We start from the raw sequence: 15,749 nt of genomic DNA, 5'->3' as shown, positions 1-15,749 counted from the left end.
TAACGGGAGGAGAGAGAACGGGGGAGAGATAACGGGAGGAGAGAGAACGGGGGAGAGATATCGGGAGGAGAGAGAACGGGAGGAGAGAGAACGGGAGGAGAGAGAACGGGAGGAGAGACAACGGGGGAGAGATAACGGGAGGAGAGAGAACGGGAGGAGAGAGAACGGGAGGAGAGAGAACGGGAGGAGAGATAACGGGAGGAGAGAGAACGGGGGAGAGAGAACGGGAGGAGAGAGAACGGGAGGAGAGAGAACGGGGGAGAGATAACGGGAGGAGAGAGAACGGGAGGAGAGAGAACGGGGGAGAGATAACGGGAGGAGAGATAACGGGAGGAGAGAGAACGGGAGGAGAGAGAACGGGGGAGAGATAACGGGAGGAGAGAGAACGGGAGGAGAGATAACGGGAGGAGAGAGAACGGGGGAGAGAGAACGGGAGGAGAAAGAACGGGAGGAGAGATAACGGGAGGAGAGAGAACGGGGGAGAGAGAACGGGAGGAGAGAGAACGGGAGGAGAGAGAACGGGAGGAGAGAGAACGGGAGGAGAGATAACGGGAGGAGAGAGAAGAGAACGGGAGGAGAGAGAACGGGAGGAGAGAGAACGGGAGGAGAGAGAACGGGAGGAGAGAGAACGGGAGGAGAGAGAACGGGGGAGAGAGAACGGGAGGAGAGAGAACGGGAGGAGAGAGAACGGGAGGAGAGAGAACGGGAGGAGAGAGAACGGGAGGAGAGAGAACGGGGGAGAGAGAACGGGAGGAGAGAGAACGGGGGAGAGAGAACGGGAGGAGAGATAAACAGATACATAATTTGTTAATAGTATGTCACGGACCCTCCTCAGGGGCCTCAGGGTTAATCTAGAATCTATTCCTTTCACCGTGGTCAGTGTAGGATCCCAACCCACACACAGACAGACACAGACACAGACACACACAGACAGACACAGACACACACACACACACACACACACACACACACACACACACACACACACACACACACACACACACACACACACACACACACACACACACACACACAGACACACACACACACACACACACACACACACACACACACACACACACACACACACACACACACACACACACACACACACACAGACAAAGAGACACACACACACACCTCTGACATCTGATATTCATGTCAACATGTCTTTGTGTGGTGAACCATTGCCAAATCTCACACTCCACAGCTAAACCTGTCATTCTACTGTAAAACTACAGGGCTGAAACACTGGACTAAAGTACAGCTAAACAAATGGCAAAATGTGTAACGTATAGGTCTCTGTACCCTCCAACGTATAGGTCTCTGTACCCTCCAACGTATAGGTCTCTGTACCCTCCAACGTATAGGTCTCTGTACCCTCCAACGTATAGGTCTCTGTACCCTCCAACGTATAGGTCTCTGTACCCTCCAACGTATAGGTCTCTGTACCCTCCAACGTATAGGTCTCTGTACCCTCCAACGTATAGGTCTCTGTACCCTCCAACGTATAGGTCTCTGTACCCTCCAACGTATAGGTCTCTGTACCCTCCAACGTATAGGTATAGGTCTCTGTACCCTCCAATGTATAGGTCTCTGTACCCTCCAACGTATAGGTCTCTGTACCCTCCAACGTATAGGTCTCTGTACCCTCCAACGTATAGGTCTCTGTACCCTCCAACGTACAGGTCTAATAGGTCTAGTGAAATAAAGAGAGAGGATGAGATGGAAGGGTAAGATTTTTATATCCACACTGGAGCCTCATTGTAACCCTTCTGCTCAGCCTCATCTCTCTGTGTCCAACGTCCTTCTCTACATTATCACCAGACAATCTCATCACTGAACCATTTCTGTCCTCAGCTGGGCTGTAATGTGTCAGTCTGATAGTATCTGGATGTGTCTGATGCAGGCCTCGATCACACAGAGAGTGAGAGAGAGTTTGAGAGGGAGAGGTAGAGAGGGATAGGTAGAGAGGGAGAGGGAGAGGTAGAGAGGGAGAGGGAGAGGGAAAGGTAGAGAGGGAGAGGGAGAGGTAGAGAGGGAGAGGGAGAGGTAGAGAGGGAGAGGTAGAGAGGGAGAGGTAGAGGGAGAGAGAGAGAGAGAGAGAGAGAGAGAGAGAGAGGTAGAGAGGGAGAGAGAGAGAGAGAGAGAGAGAGAGAGAGAGAGAGAGAGAGAGAGAGAGAAAGAGAGAGAGAGAGAGAAGGAGGTAGAGAGGGAGAAGAGTTGCACAAGATCCAGAGAGACCATCTGACAGAGATTAAGGAGATGGGTCAGAGCTAGACATCACATCTTCCTTATCTATTTAATGTTACGCTTGTTCCTACTTTTAAGTCTCAACAGCTGATCAAATACAGTTTGTTTTGTGAGGGCCAACTTTCAGGCTTTCTGGGATGTTTATAATTCAGCAGAAACACGCATCACAGTGATAGGAATCAAAGGAATGGTAGCTACAGTTCCTCTATTGTAACAATCTCCAAGCGTAGATGATTAAATGAAAGTGGTGATTATAGATAATGACAACCAGCGGGATGAAGTCTACAGGTTAAAGCAGGAGGTAACAGAGAGACGCACAGACAGGAGACTGATATAAAAGGGAGTTAAACACAGATCCCAGGCGTTTCAAGCCACAGTGACTTTGATATGGTTGGCGCGGAGTAGACTTGTAAACTCTGTGTCGGAGCGGTATAAGGGGTAATTGATTTGTTTGATTGAGAGGTGCGTGATGGTGAGGGTAGAAGAGAAGCAGCGATCAAAGTAGGTAATGACAGGGATTACAGATCAATGGAAAGAGAGAGAGAGAGAGAGAGAGAGAGAGAGAGAGAGAGAGAGAGAGAGAGAGAGAGAGAGAGAGAGAGAGAGAGAGAGAGAGAGAGAGAGAGAGAGAGAGAGAGAGAGAGAGAGAGAGAGAGAGAGAGAGAGCTGTAGGGACAGAGAAAGGGAGCTGTAGGGACAGAGAGAGGGGGCTGTAGGGACAGAGAGAGGGAGCTGTAGGGACTGAGAGATGGAGCTGTAGGGACTGAGAGAGGGAGCTGTAGGGACAGAGAGAGGGAGCTGTAGGGACTGAGAGAGGGGGCTGTAGGGACAGAGAGAGGGAGCTGTAAGGACAGAGAGAGGGGGCTGTAGGGACAGAGAGAGGGAGCTGTAGGGACTGAGAGAGGGGGCTGTAGGGACAGAGAGAGGGAGCTGTAGGGACTGAGAGAGGGGGCTGTAGGGACAGAGAGAGGGAGCTGTAGGGACTGAGAGAGGGGGCTGTAGGGACAGAGAGAGGGAGCTGTAGGGACAGAGAAAGGGAGCTGTAAGGACAGAGAGAGGGGGCTGTAGGGACAGAGAGAGGGAGCTGTAGGGACTGAGAGAGGGGGCTGTAGGGACAGAGAGAGGGAGCTGTAGGGACTGAGAGAGGGGGCTGTAGGGACAGAGAGAGGGAGCTGTAGGGACAGAGAGAGGGAGCTGTAGGGACAGAGAGAGGGAGCTGTAGGGACAGAGAGAGGGAGCTGTAGGGACTGAGAGAGGGGGCTGTAGGGACAGAGAGAGGGGGCTGTAGGGACAGAGAGAGGGAGCTGTAGGGACAGAGAGAGGGAGCTGTAGGGATTGAGAGAGGGGGCTGTAGGGACAGAGAGAGGGAGCTGTAGGGACTGAGAAAGGGGGCTGTAGGGACAGAGAGAGGGAGCTGTAGGGACAGAGAGAGGGGGCTGTAGGGACTGAGAGAGGGGGCTGTAGGGACAGAGAGAGGGAGCTGTAGGGACAGAGAAAGGGGGCTGTAGGGACAGAGAGAGGGAGCTGTAGGGACAGAGAGAGGGAGCTGTAGGGAGAGAGAGGGAGCTGTAGGGACAGAGAGAGGGAGCTGTAGGGACTGAGAGAGGGGGCTGTAGGGACAGAGAGAGGGGGCTGTAGGGACAGAGAGAGGGAGCTGTAGGGACAGAGAGAGGGAGCTGTAGGGACAGAGAGAGGGGGCTGTAGGGACAGAGAGAGGGGGCTGTAGGGACAGAGAGAGGGAGCTGTAGGGACAGAGAGAGAGAGCTGTAGGGACAGAGAGAGGGAGCTGTAGGGAGAGAGAGGGAGCTGTAGGGACAGAGAGAGGGAGCTGTAGGGACAGAGAGAGGGGGCTGTAGGGACAGAGAAAGGGAGCTGTAGGGACAGAGAGAGGGAGCTGTAGGGACTGAGAGAGGGAGCTGTAGGGACAGAGAGGGAGCTGTAGGGACAGAGAGAGGGAGCTGTAAGGACTGAGAGAGGGGGCTGTAGGGACTGAGAGAGGGAGCTGTAGGGACAGAGAGAGGGAGCTGTAGGGACAGAGAGAGGGAGCTGTAGGGACAGAGAGAGGGAGCTGTAGGGACTGAGAGAGGGGGCTGTAGGGACAGAGAGAGGGGGCTGTAGGGACAGAGAGAGGGAGCTGTAGGGACAGAGAGAGGGAGCTGTAGGGATTGAGAGAGGGGGCTGTAGGGACAGAGAGAGGGAGCTGTAGGGACTGAGAAAGGGGGCTGTAGGGACAGAGAGAGGGAGCTGTAGGGACAGAGAGAGGGGGATGTAGGGACTGAGAGAGGGGGCTGTAGGGACAGAGAGAGGGAGCTGTAGGGACAGAGAAAGGGGGCTGTAGGGACAGAGAAAGGGGGCTGTAGGGACAGAGAGAGGGAGCTGTAGGGACAGAGAGAGGGAGCTGTAGGGAGAGAGAGGGAGCTGTAGGGACAGAGAGAGGGAGCTGTAGGGACTGAGAGAGGGGGCTGTAGGGACAGAGAGAGGGGGCTGTAGGGACAGAGAGAGGGAGCTGTAGGGACAGAGAGAGGGAGCTGTAGGGACAGAGAGAGGGGGCTGTAGGGACAGAGAGAGGGAGCTGTAGGGACAGAGAGAGAGAGCTGTAGGGACAGAGAGAGGGAGCTGTAGGGAGAGAGAGGGAGCTGTAGGGACAGAGAGAGGGAGCTGTAGGGACTGAGAGAGGGGGCTGTAGGGACAGAGAGAGGGAGCTGTAGGGACAGAGAGAGGGGGCTGTAGGGACAGAGAGAGGGGGCTGTAGGGACAGAGAGAGGGAGCTGTAGGGACAGAGAGAGGGAGCTGTAGGGACTGAGAGAGGGGGCTGTAGGGACAGAGAGAGGGAGCTGTAGAGACTGAGAGAGGGGGCTGTAGGGACAGAGAGAGGGAGCTGTAGGGACAGAGAGAGGGGGCTGTAGGGACAGAGAGAGGGAGCTGTAGGGACAGAGAGAGGGAGCTGTAGGGACTGAGAGAGGGGGCTGTAGGGACAGAGAGAGGGAGCTGTAGAGACTGAGAGAGGGGGCTGTAGGGACAGAGAGAGGGAGCTGTAGGGACAGAGAGAGGGAGCTGTAGGGACAGAGAGAGGGAGCTGTAGGGACAGAGAGGGAGCTGTAGGGAGAGAGAGAGGGATCTGTAGGGACAGAGAGAGGGAGCTGTAGGGACAGAGAGGGAGCTGTAGGGAGAGAGAGAGGGAGCTGTAGGGAGAGGGAGGGAGCTGTAGGGACAGAGAGAGGGAGCTGTAGGGAGAGAGAGGGAGCTGTAGGGACAGAGAGAGGGAGCTTTAGGGAGAGAGAGAGGGAGCTGTAGAGACTGAGAGAGGGGGCTGTAGAGACAGAGAGGGGGCTGTAGGGACAGAGAGAGGGAGCTGTAGGGACAGAGAGAGGGAGCTGTAGGGACAGAGAGAGGGGGCTGTAGGGACAGAGAGAGGGAGCTGTAGGGACAGAGAGAGTGAGCTGTAGGGACTGAGAGAGGGGGCTGTAGGGACAGAGATAGGGAGCTGTAGAGACTGAGAGAGGGGGCTGTAGGGACAGAGAGAGGGAGCTGTAGGGACAGAGAGAGGGAGCTGTAGGGACAGAGAGAGGGAGCTGTAGGGACAGAGAGGGAGCTGTAGGGAGAGAGAGAGGGATCTGTAGGGACAGAGAGAGGGAGCTGTAGGGACAGAGAGGGAGCTGTAGGGAGAGAGAGAGGGAGCTGTAGGGAGAGAGAGGGAGCTGTAGGGACAGAGAGAGGGAGCTGTAGGGACAGAGAGAGGGAGCTGTAGGGACTGAGAGAGGGGGCTGTAGGGACAGAGAGAGGGAGCTGTAGAGACTGAGAGAGGGGGCTGTAGGGACAGAGAGAGGGAGCTGTAGGGACAGAGAGAGGGAGCTGTAGGGACAGAGAGAGGGAGCTGTAGGGACAGAGAGGGAGCTGTAGGGAGAGAGAGAGGGATCTGTAGGGACAGAGAGAGGGAGCTGTAGGGACAGAGAGGGAGCTGTAGGGAGAGAGAGAGGGAGCTGTAGGGAGAGAGAGAGGGAGCTGTAGGGACAGAGAGAGGGAGCTGTAGGGACAGAGAGAGGGAGCTGTAGGGACAGAGAGAGGGAGCTGTAGGGACAGAGAGAGGGAGCTGTAGGGACAGAGAGAGGGGGCTGTAGAGACAGAGAGAGGGGGCTGTAGGGACAGAGAGAGGGAGCTGTAGGGACAGAGAGAGGGAGCTGTAGGGACAGAGAGAGGGAGCTGTAGGGAGAGAGAGGGAGCTGTAGGGACAGAGAGAGGGGGCTGTAGGGACAGAGAGAGGGAGCTGTAGGGACAGAGAGAGGGAGCTGTAGGGACAGAGAGAGTGAGCTGTAGGGACTGAGAGAGGGGGCTGTAGGGACAGAGATAGGGAGCTGTAGAGACTGAGAGAGGGGGCTGTAGGGACAGAGAGAGGGAGCTGTAGGGACAGAGAGAGGGAGCTGTAGGGACAGAGAGAGGGAGCTGTAGGGACAGAGAGGGAGCTGTAGGGAGAGAGAGAGGGATCTGTAGGGACAGAGAGAGGGAGCTGTAGGGACAGAGAGGGAGCTGTAGGGAGAGAGAGAGGGAGCTGTAGGGAGAGAGAGGGAGCTGTAGGGACAGAGAGAGGGAGCTGTAGGGACAGAGAGAGGGAGCTGTAGGGACTGAGAGAGGGGGCTGTAGGGACAGAGAGAGGGAGCTGTAGAGACTGAGAGAGGGGGCTGTAGGGACAGAGAGAGGGAGCTGTAGGGACAGAGAGAGGGAGCTGTAGGGACAGAGAGAGGGAGCTGTAGGGACAGAGAGGGGAGCTGTAGGGAGAGAGAGAGGGAGCTGTAGGGACAGAGAGAGGGAGCTGTAGGGACAGAGAGGGAGCTGTAGGGAGAGAGAGAGGGAGCTGTAGGGAGAGAGAGGGAGCTGTAGGGACAGAGAGAGGGAGCTGTAGGGAGAGAGAGGGAGCTGTAGGGAGAGAGAGGGAGCTGTAGGGACAGAGAGAGGGAGCTTTAGGGAGAGAGAGAGGGAGCTGTAGAGACTGAGAGAGGGGGCTGTAGAGACAGAGAGGGGGCTGTAGGGACAGAGAGAGGGAGCTGTAGGGACAGAGAGAGGGAGCTGTAGGGACAGAGAGAGGGAGCTGTAGGGAGAGAGAGGGAGCTGTAGGGACAGAGAGAGGGGGCTGTAGGGACAGAGAGAGGGAGCTGTAGGGACAGAGAGAGGGGGCTGTAGGGAGAGAGAGAGGGGGCTGTAGGGAGAGAGAGAGGGAGCTGTAGGGAGAGAGAGAGGGGGCTGTAGGGACAGAGAGAGGGAGCTGTAGGGACAGAGAGAGGGAGCTGTAGGGAGAGAGAGAGGGAGCTGTAGGGAGAGAGAGAGGGGGCTGTAGGGACAGAGAGAGGGAGCTGTAGGGAGAGAGAGAGGGGGCTGTAGGGACAGAGAGAGGGAGCTGTAGGTACAGAGAGAGGGAGCTGTAGGGAGAGAGAGAGGGGGCTGTAGGGACAGAGAGAGGGAGCTGTAGGGACAGAGAGAGGGAGCTGTAGGGAGAGAGAGAGGGAAGCTGTTGATATACGGCTGGGACATACGACTGGGACATGACATAACACTCTATAGCTGCTCTACTTACTGACATGACATAACACTCTCTATAGATGCTCTACTTAATGACATGACATAACACACTATAGCTGCTCTACTTAATGTCACAACATAACACTCTATAGCTGCTCTGCTTACTGACATGACATGACATAACACTCTCTATAGCTGCTCTACTTACTGACATGACATGACATAACACTCTCTATAGATGCTCTACTTACTGACACGACTTAACACTCTCTATAACGGTTCTACCTAATGGCATGACATAACACACTCTATAGCTCCTCTAATTACTGACATGACATAAGACACTCCATAGCTGCTCTACTTTCTGACATGACATAACAAAGTTCTCTATGTGTGTGTGGTTCTCAAAGCTCAAAGTGTGTGTGTGTGATACTCAGTTCTGTGTGTGTGTGTGTGTGTGTGTGTGTGTATGTGTGTGGTTCTCACAGTTCTGTGTGTGTGTGTGTGTGTGTGTGTGTGTGTGTGTGTGTGTGTGTGTGTGTGTGTGTGTGTGTGTGTGTGTGTGTGTGTGTGTGTGTGTGTGTGTGTGTGTGTGTGTGTGTGTGTGTGTGTGTGTGTGTGTGTGTGTGGTACTCACAGCTCTGTCAGCAGATGCAGGCTGTGGAAGACTCTGGGTTGCAGCTCACTGATGCTGTTCATGCTAAGATCCCTGAGAGAGAGAGGTCATTTAACAGATGTTTATAAAAAATTAATTGACAGAGGGACAGAGAGATGGAGGGAGGGAGGGAGAGAGGGAGGGAAGGAGAGAGAGAGGGAGGGTTAGAGAGAGGGATCGAGAGAGGGAGGGAGAGAGGGAAAAAGAGAAAATCAAAAGTAAACTTCAATGCTATTTGTCTCTAAAACAGACAGTACATGGTGGCAGACTATCTGACCACTGTGACTGATAGAAAACTGAGGAAAACATTGACTAGGTACAGACTCAGTGAGCAAAGCCTGGCTATAGAGACCGGTCATCACAGACCAACCTGGCTGCAGAGAGAGGACAGTCTGGCTATAGAGACCGGTTGTCACAGACAAACCTGTATATAAATAACAGGACAGACTGGTGCTCTGTATAAATAACATGACAGAATGGTGCTCTATATAAATAACAGGACAGACTGGTGTTGTGTATAAATAACAGGACAGACTGGTGCTGTATATAAATAACAGGACAGGCTGGTGCTCTATATAAATAACATGACAGAATGGTGCTGTGTATAAATAACAGGACAGAATGGTGCTCTATATAAATAACAGGACAGAATGGTGCTGTGTATAAATAACATGACAGACTGGTGCTGTATATAAATAACATGACAGAATGGTGCTCTATATAAATAACAGGACAGAATGGTGCTCTATATAAATAACAGGACAGAATGGTGCTGTGTATAAATAACAGGACAGACTGGTGCTGTGTATAAATAACAGGACAGACTGGTGCTCTGTATAAATAACATGACAGAATGGTGCTGTATATAAATAACATGACAGAATGGTGCTGTGTATAAATAACAGGACAGACTGGTGCTCTATATAAATAACAGGACAGAATGGTGCTGTGTATAAATAACAGGACAGAATGGTGCTGTGTATAAATAACAGGACAGAATGGTGCTGTGTATAAATAACAGGACAGACTGGTGCTCTATATAAATAACAGGACAGAATGGTGCTGTATATAAATAACAGGACAGAATGGTGCTCTATATAAATAACATGACAGAATGGTGCTCTATATAAATAACATGACAGACTGGTGCTCTATATAAATAACAGGACAGACTGGTGCTGTGTATAAATAACATGACAGAATGGTGCTGTGTATAAATAACATGACAGAATGGTGCTGTGTATAAATAACATGACAGAATGGTGCTCTATATAAATAACAGGACAGACTGGTGCTGTGTATAAATAACATGACAGAATGGTGCTGTGTATAAATAACATGACAGAATGGTGCTGTGTATAAATAACATGACAGAATGGTGCTGTGTATAAATAACATGACAGAATGGTGCTCTATATAAATAACAGGACAGACTGGTGCTGTGTATAAATAACATGACAGAATGGTGCTGTGTATAAATAACATGACAGAATGGTGCTCTATATAAATAACAGGACAGAATGGTGCTGTGTATAAATAACATGACAGAATGGTGCTCTATATAAATAACAGGACAGAATGGTGCTGTATATAAATAACATGACAGAATGGTGCTCTATATAAATAACAGGACAGAATGGTGCTGTGTATAAATAACATGACAGAATGGTGCTCTATATAAATAACAGGACAGAATGGTGCTGTGTATAAATAACATGACAGAATGGTGCTCTATATAAATAACAGGACAGAATGGTGCTGTGTATAAATAACATGACAGAATGGTGCTCTATATAAATAACATGACAGAATGGTGCTGTGTATAAATAACATGACAGAATGGTGCTCTATATAAATAACAGGACAGACTGGTGCTGTGTATAAATAACAGGACAGAATGGTGCTCTATATAAATAACATGACAGAATGGTGCTCTATATAAATAACATGACAGAATGGTGCTCTATATAAATAACATGACAGAATGGTGCTGTATATAAATAACATGACAGAATGGTGCTGTGTATAAATAACATGACAGAATGGTGCTGTATATAAATAACATGACAGAATGGTGCTGTATATAAATAACATGACAGACTGGTGCTCTATATAAATAACAGGACAGAATGGTGCTGTATATAAATAACATGACAGAATGGTGCCGTATATAAATAACATGACAGACTGGTGCTCTATATAAATAACAGGACAGAATGGTGCTGTATATAAATAACATGACAGACTGGTGCTCTATATAAATAACAGGACAGAATGGTGCTGTATATAAATAACATGACAGAATGGTGCTGTATATAAATAACATGACAGACTGGTGCTCTATATAAATAACAGGACAGAATGGTGCTGTATATAAATAACATGACAGAATGGTGCTGTATATAAATAACATGACAGACTGGTGCTGTGTATAAATAACATGACAGAATGGTGCTGTGTATAAATAACATGACAGAATGGTGCTGTGTATAAATAACATGACAGAATGGTGCTGTGTATAAATAACATGACAGAATGGTGCTGTGTATAAATAACAGGACAGAATGGTGCTCTATATAAATAACAGGACAGACTGGTGCTGTGTATAAATAACAGGACAGACTGGTGCTCTATATAAATAACAGGACAGACTGGTGCTGTGTATAAATAACAGGACAGACTGGTGCTGTATATAAATAACATGACAGAATGGTGCTGTGTATAAATAACAGGACAGACTGGTGCTGTGTATAAATAACAAGACAGAATGGTGCTCTATATAAATAACAGGACAGACTGGTGCTGTGTATAAATAACAGGACAGACTGGTGCTCTATATAAATAACAGGACAGACTGGTGCTGTGTATAAATAACAGGACAGACTGGTGCTGTATATAAATAACATGACAGAATGGTGCTGTGTATAAATAACAGGACAGACTGGTGCTGTATATAAATAACAGGACAGAATGGTGCTCTATATAAATAACAGGACAGACTGGTGCTGTGTATAAATAACATGACAGAATGGTGCTCTGTATAAATAACAGGACAGAATGGTGCTCTATATAAATAACAGGACAGACTGGTGCTGTGTATAAATAACATGACAGAATGGTGCTGTGTATAAATAACAGGACAGACTGGTGCTCTATATAAATAACAGGACAGACTGGTGCTGTGTATAAATAACATGACAGAATGGTGCTGTGTATAAATAACAGGACAGACTGGTGCTCTGTCTTTGCGGCTCTGATGAAATAAGATATTTCCACCACAATGACAAGGCAGTCAAAGAGAAGTCTATGTGTTAACCTTGTACGGCGTCTGAAAGGACACACACACACACACACACACACACACACACACACACACACACACACACACACACACACACACACACACACACACACACACACACACACACACACACACACACACACACACACACACACACAATGCCACAGGAAGGAGGACACAATGCCATCCTCCCCTCCTTCTTCCTCTAAAGAACATGTTTAGCTTTTTCTCTTTCTCTCAAACACTCCAGACATCCTGGGTGAGGCATCGCTCCTTTGTTTCTGAACTCACTCTCTCTTTCTCTCTTCCTCTCTTACTTTTCTTTAGCACAAAGAGAGAGACGAGGCATTCACCTGGCTGAGACACGGAGAGGACACAGCCACAAAGGAGGGAGAAAGAAAGAGAAAAAAGAGGAATTGAGAGCGACGGGAGACAGAGAGAAAAGGGGGAAAGTAGGAGAAGAAGGACGAATTAGAGGGAGAAAAACAGAGAGGGGGAAAGGGAGAGAGATATTTACGTTTCGTACCAAGATGTTATAGAGGGAGAAAAACAGAGAGGGGGAAAGGGAGAGAGATATTTACGTTTCGTACCAAGATGTTATTCAGACAACTTTTTGTCGCATTTTCTTTTTATCTGAAAAGGTTTTGCCGGCAACAAAGCCTGTACTTCTGTTTCCACCAACCGACCCAGTCATGATTTGGGTCACCAGTCTGTACTTCTGTTTCCACCATCCGACCCAGTCATGATTTGGGTCACCAGTCTGTACTTCTGTTTCCACCATCCGACCCAGTCATGATTTGGGTCACCAGTCTGTACTTCTTTTTCCACCATCCGACCCAGTCATGATTTGGGTCACCAGTCTGTCCCGCTAACCCCGCCCCTCCCCAGTATAAATGGCGCCTTTCATCTTACCGTCTTTGGCATTAAATCATAAACATTCTATTATGTTGTGGAATGCGAAAGAGGAGAAAGCAGGAGATAGATCACATCCAACATGGATCAAAACATCATCGTCCCACAGAGGTTCATCCAGGACAGATGTTTTAATATCTTTACATGATTGAAAGACGTGGCCTGAAAACGTCTTGGTTAAATCACAGTGGTTCCACATATTTATTGACACTCACGTTGTATGGGAGATATATTATTTATTTTTATTTTGTTATATTCCATTATAAATTCTCACTATAAAATCTAGGCCCTATGTGTGTTGACTGTGGCCAGGGGAAGGTAGGCTGCCTCCTGTCTGTTTAATGAACAACTATTGATTTCAATTGCATGGTGCAGCACAGACCAGTAACATAATTCAATTCAAAATATTATATTATATTCTTTAGAAAATCAATTGTATTAGTCTCATAATGTTTCCTAGGACCTGCATTTAACAAATATCTAGCCAGCTCATATAATTAGGCTAGCAGATCATATCTGACAACATTTTGAGTCGCCAACTATTTATTGACCGTAACAGGAAAATACAAGGTAATTATTTACAAATGATTTACAAATAGGCTACGTCAAGCTGCCAACTTCCTGTTGAAGTGAAATGTGAGAAAAAAAAACAAAAGCACAAACAGAGGAATTAAGAACACGCAGCTGTCGGGTTACCACGACAACGATCGCAACAACAGGGTCAAAGTTGAATGTCTCTTGCTCCTTCCCGGCAAAAAAAGGAATTGCTACATAAAAGGCTAATGGTGACAAAACTGAGGTAACAATAGGGCTCTTTGAAAGAAACGTGTTTTTACAGGCAACATACCGTGATTCCTGTGTGAAAGCACTAAGATAGAGGAAGGGAGGTGAAGGGAGAGAGGAAGTTTAAAAAGAATGGAAGAGAGAAAGAGAGAGATGGAAAGGGTGAGAAGAAGGCAGAGTTAGAGAGAGAGAAAGAGAGGGAAATGAGGAAGGGGTAGTTGGAGCGAAAGAGGGAAATTAGGGTGAGAGGAAGAGAGAGTTAGAGAGAGAGAAAGAGAGGGACAGGCTGTGCTCAATCTGCTCCAGGGGAGAGGTAGAGACAGAGCTGCATTTCCTATTACACTGTGACAAATACTCAGACCTAAGAGAGAATCTCTCTCTCTCTCTCTCTAAAGGATATGTCTGTATACAGGAGTCTCTCTCCTCTCTCTCTCTCTCTCTCTCTAAAGGGTATGGCTGTATACAGGAGTCTCTCTCCTCTCTCTCTCTCTCTCTCTCTCTCTCTCTAAAGGGTATGGCTGTATACAGGAGTCTCTCTCCTCTCTCTCTCTCTCTCTCTCTCTCTCTCTAAAGGATATGGCTGTATACAGGAGTCTCTCTCTCTCTCTCTCTCTCTCTCTCTCTCTCTAAAGGGTATGTCTGTATACAGGAGTCTCTCTCTCTCTCTCTCTCTCTCTCTCTCTCTCTCTCTAAAGGGTATGGCTGTATACAGGAGTCTCTCTCTCTCTCTAAAGGGTATGGCTGTATACAGGAGTCTCTCTCTCTCTCTCTAAAGGATATGTCTGTATACAGGAGTCTCTCTCTCTCTGGGGAAATGCTGTGGTTGTTGTTATTGTGCCTGCTGCTACTAAACATAGCCCCCTGAGCAACGTTTAAAACACATACACAACGTTTAAAATACATACACACAACTTCCACCCCATTTATTTGTCTACCCCCCAGCATAAATATCTCTTGTTACCGGCGGAAGTTGCTTTGTGAGATTTGCCCCAAGGGAGTGTTGTGAGATTGCAGAACACCAAAGAAGGAGAGCGGATTTGTTCTCTTTACAGGACAGTTTCTTAAATTTCTTTTAGTTAGTAATTACAGGTATCTGTCTTTCTTCTCTCCCTCTCATGTCTTTAATTACAGGTGTGTCTGATCATTAACAACATATTGACTCAGAGCCAGAGAGACGCCAGCAGCCATGTTTTCCCTAAAACACACCCATCTCTCTCTCTCTCTGTAGCCCAGAGGTTAGTGAATGTTTCCAGGTGATTCTCAGAAAGATACATTTAAATGAGAGGTATGGAAGTATTTATGGGACTTATTAAATGCAAATTCCTTTACCTAAATGGGTATGCATTGTTTATGACAACATTCGAACAAAGATGTTGCCTGGTCATTTTGAAAAATAAATAAAGTGTGTTTCTATTTCATTCCCGTGGAACAACATGTAACAATTAAATACAGTGCTGTGAAAAAAGTATTTGTCCCCTTTCTGATTTTCTATATTTTTGATAGTGAATGTTATCAGATCTTCAACCAACACTTAATATTAGATAAAGGAAGCCTGAGTTCACCAATAACAATAATAATTTAGACTTATTTTATTTATTTAATTAACAAAGTTACAGTATGCAACACCCAATTCAGCTTTGTGAAAAGTAATTGTCCCCAAACACTCAATAACTGGTTGCGCCATCTTTGGCTGCAACTAAATCTTCCCGTAGTTGTCGATCAGTCTCTCACGTTGCTGTGTTTTGGCCCACTCTTCCATGTCCAACTGCTTTAACTCAGCGACATTTGTGGATTTTCAAGCACGAACTGCTCGTTTAAAGTCCTGCCTCAACATCTCAATTGGGATCAGGTCTGGACTTTGACTAGGTCCAAAACTTAAAATTTGTTTATTTTTAACAATTTTCATGTAGAATTGATTGTGTGTTTTGGATCATTTTCTTGCTACATGACCCAGCTGTGCTTCAGCCCACAGACGGATGGCCTGTAGAATTCTCTGATACACAGCAGAATTCATGGTTCCTTCTATTAAGGCAAGTTGTCCAGGTCCTGAGGCAGCAAAGCATCCCCAGACCATCACACTACCACCAATCGGCCTCACAACCGCAGACCACGTGTAACCACGCCTTCCCAGGACCTCCACATACGGCATCTTCACCTGAGGGACGGTCTGAGACCAGCCAACCGGAAGAATCTTTGCAAAAATTGTCAGAAACCGTCTCAGTCATCTGCTTGCTCGTCGTCCTCACCAGGGTCTTGACCTCAAATCACATGTTACAGTGAAATGCTTACTTACGAGCCCCTAACCAACAATGTAGTTTAAAAAAATACAGATAA

General features: G+C 48.0%; 1 protein-coding gene across 1 annotated transcript in view; it reads right to left on the bottom strand.

Moving 5' to 3' along the window:
* Positions 1-15,749, bottom strand: part of LOC139557935 (leucine-rich repeat-containing G-protein coupled receptor 6) — a 99,524-nt gene that overhangs the window by 59,707 nt on the left and 24,068 nt on the right. Inside the window, exon 2 of the mRNA XM_071373291.1 lies at positions 8,402-8,473. Coding sequence (XP_071229392.1) covers positions 8,402-8,473 — 72 coding nt within the window. The remainder of the gene's footprint in view (positions 1-8,401; positions 8,474-15,749) is intronic.

The sequence above is a fragment of the Salvelinus alpinus genome, chromosome 28 (assembly GCF_045679555.1).
Source record: "Salvelinus alpinus chromosome 28, SLU_Salpinus.1, whole genome shotgun sequence".
NCBI lineage: Eukaryota > Metazoa > Chordata > Actinopteri > Salmoniformes > Salmonidae > Salvelinus > Salvelinus alpinus.
The sequence above is the reverse complement of the archived record's forward strand: the minus strand, read 5'-3'. Positions and strand labels throughout refer to the sequence as shown.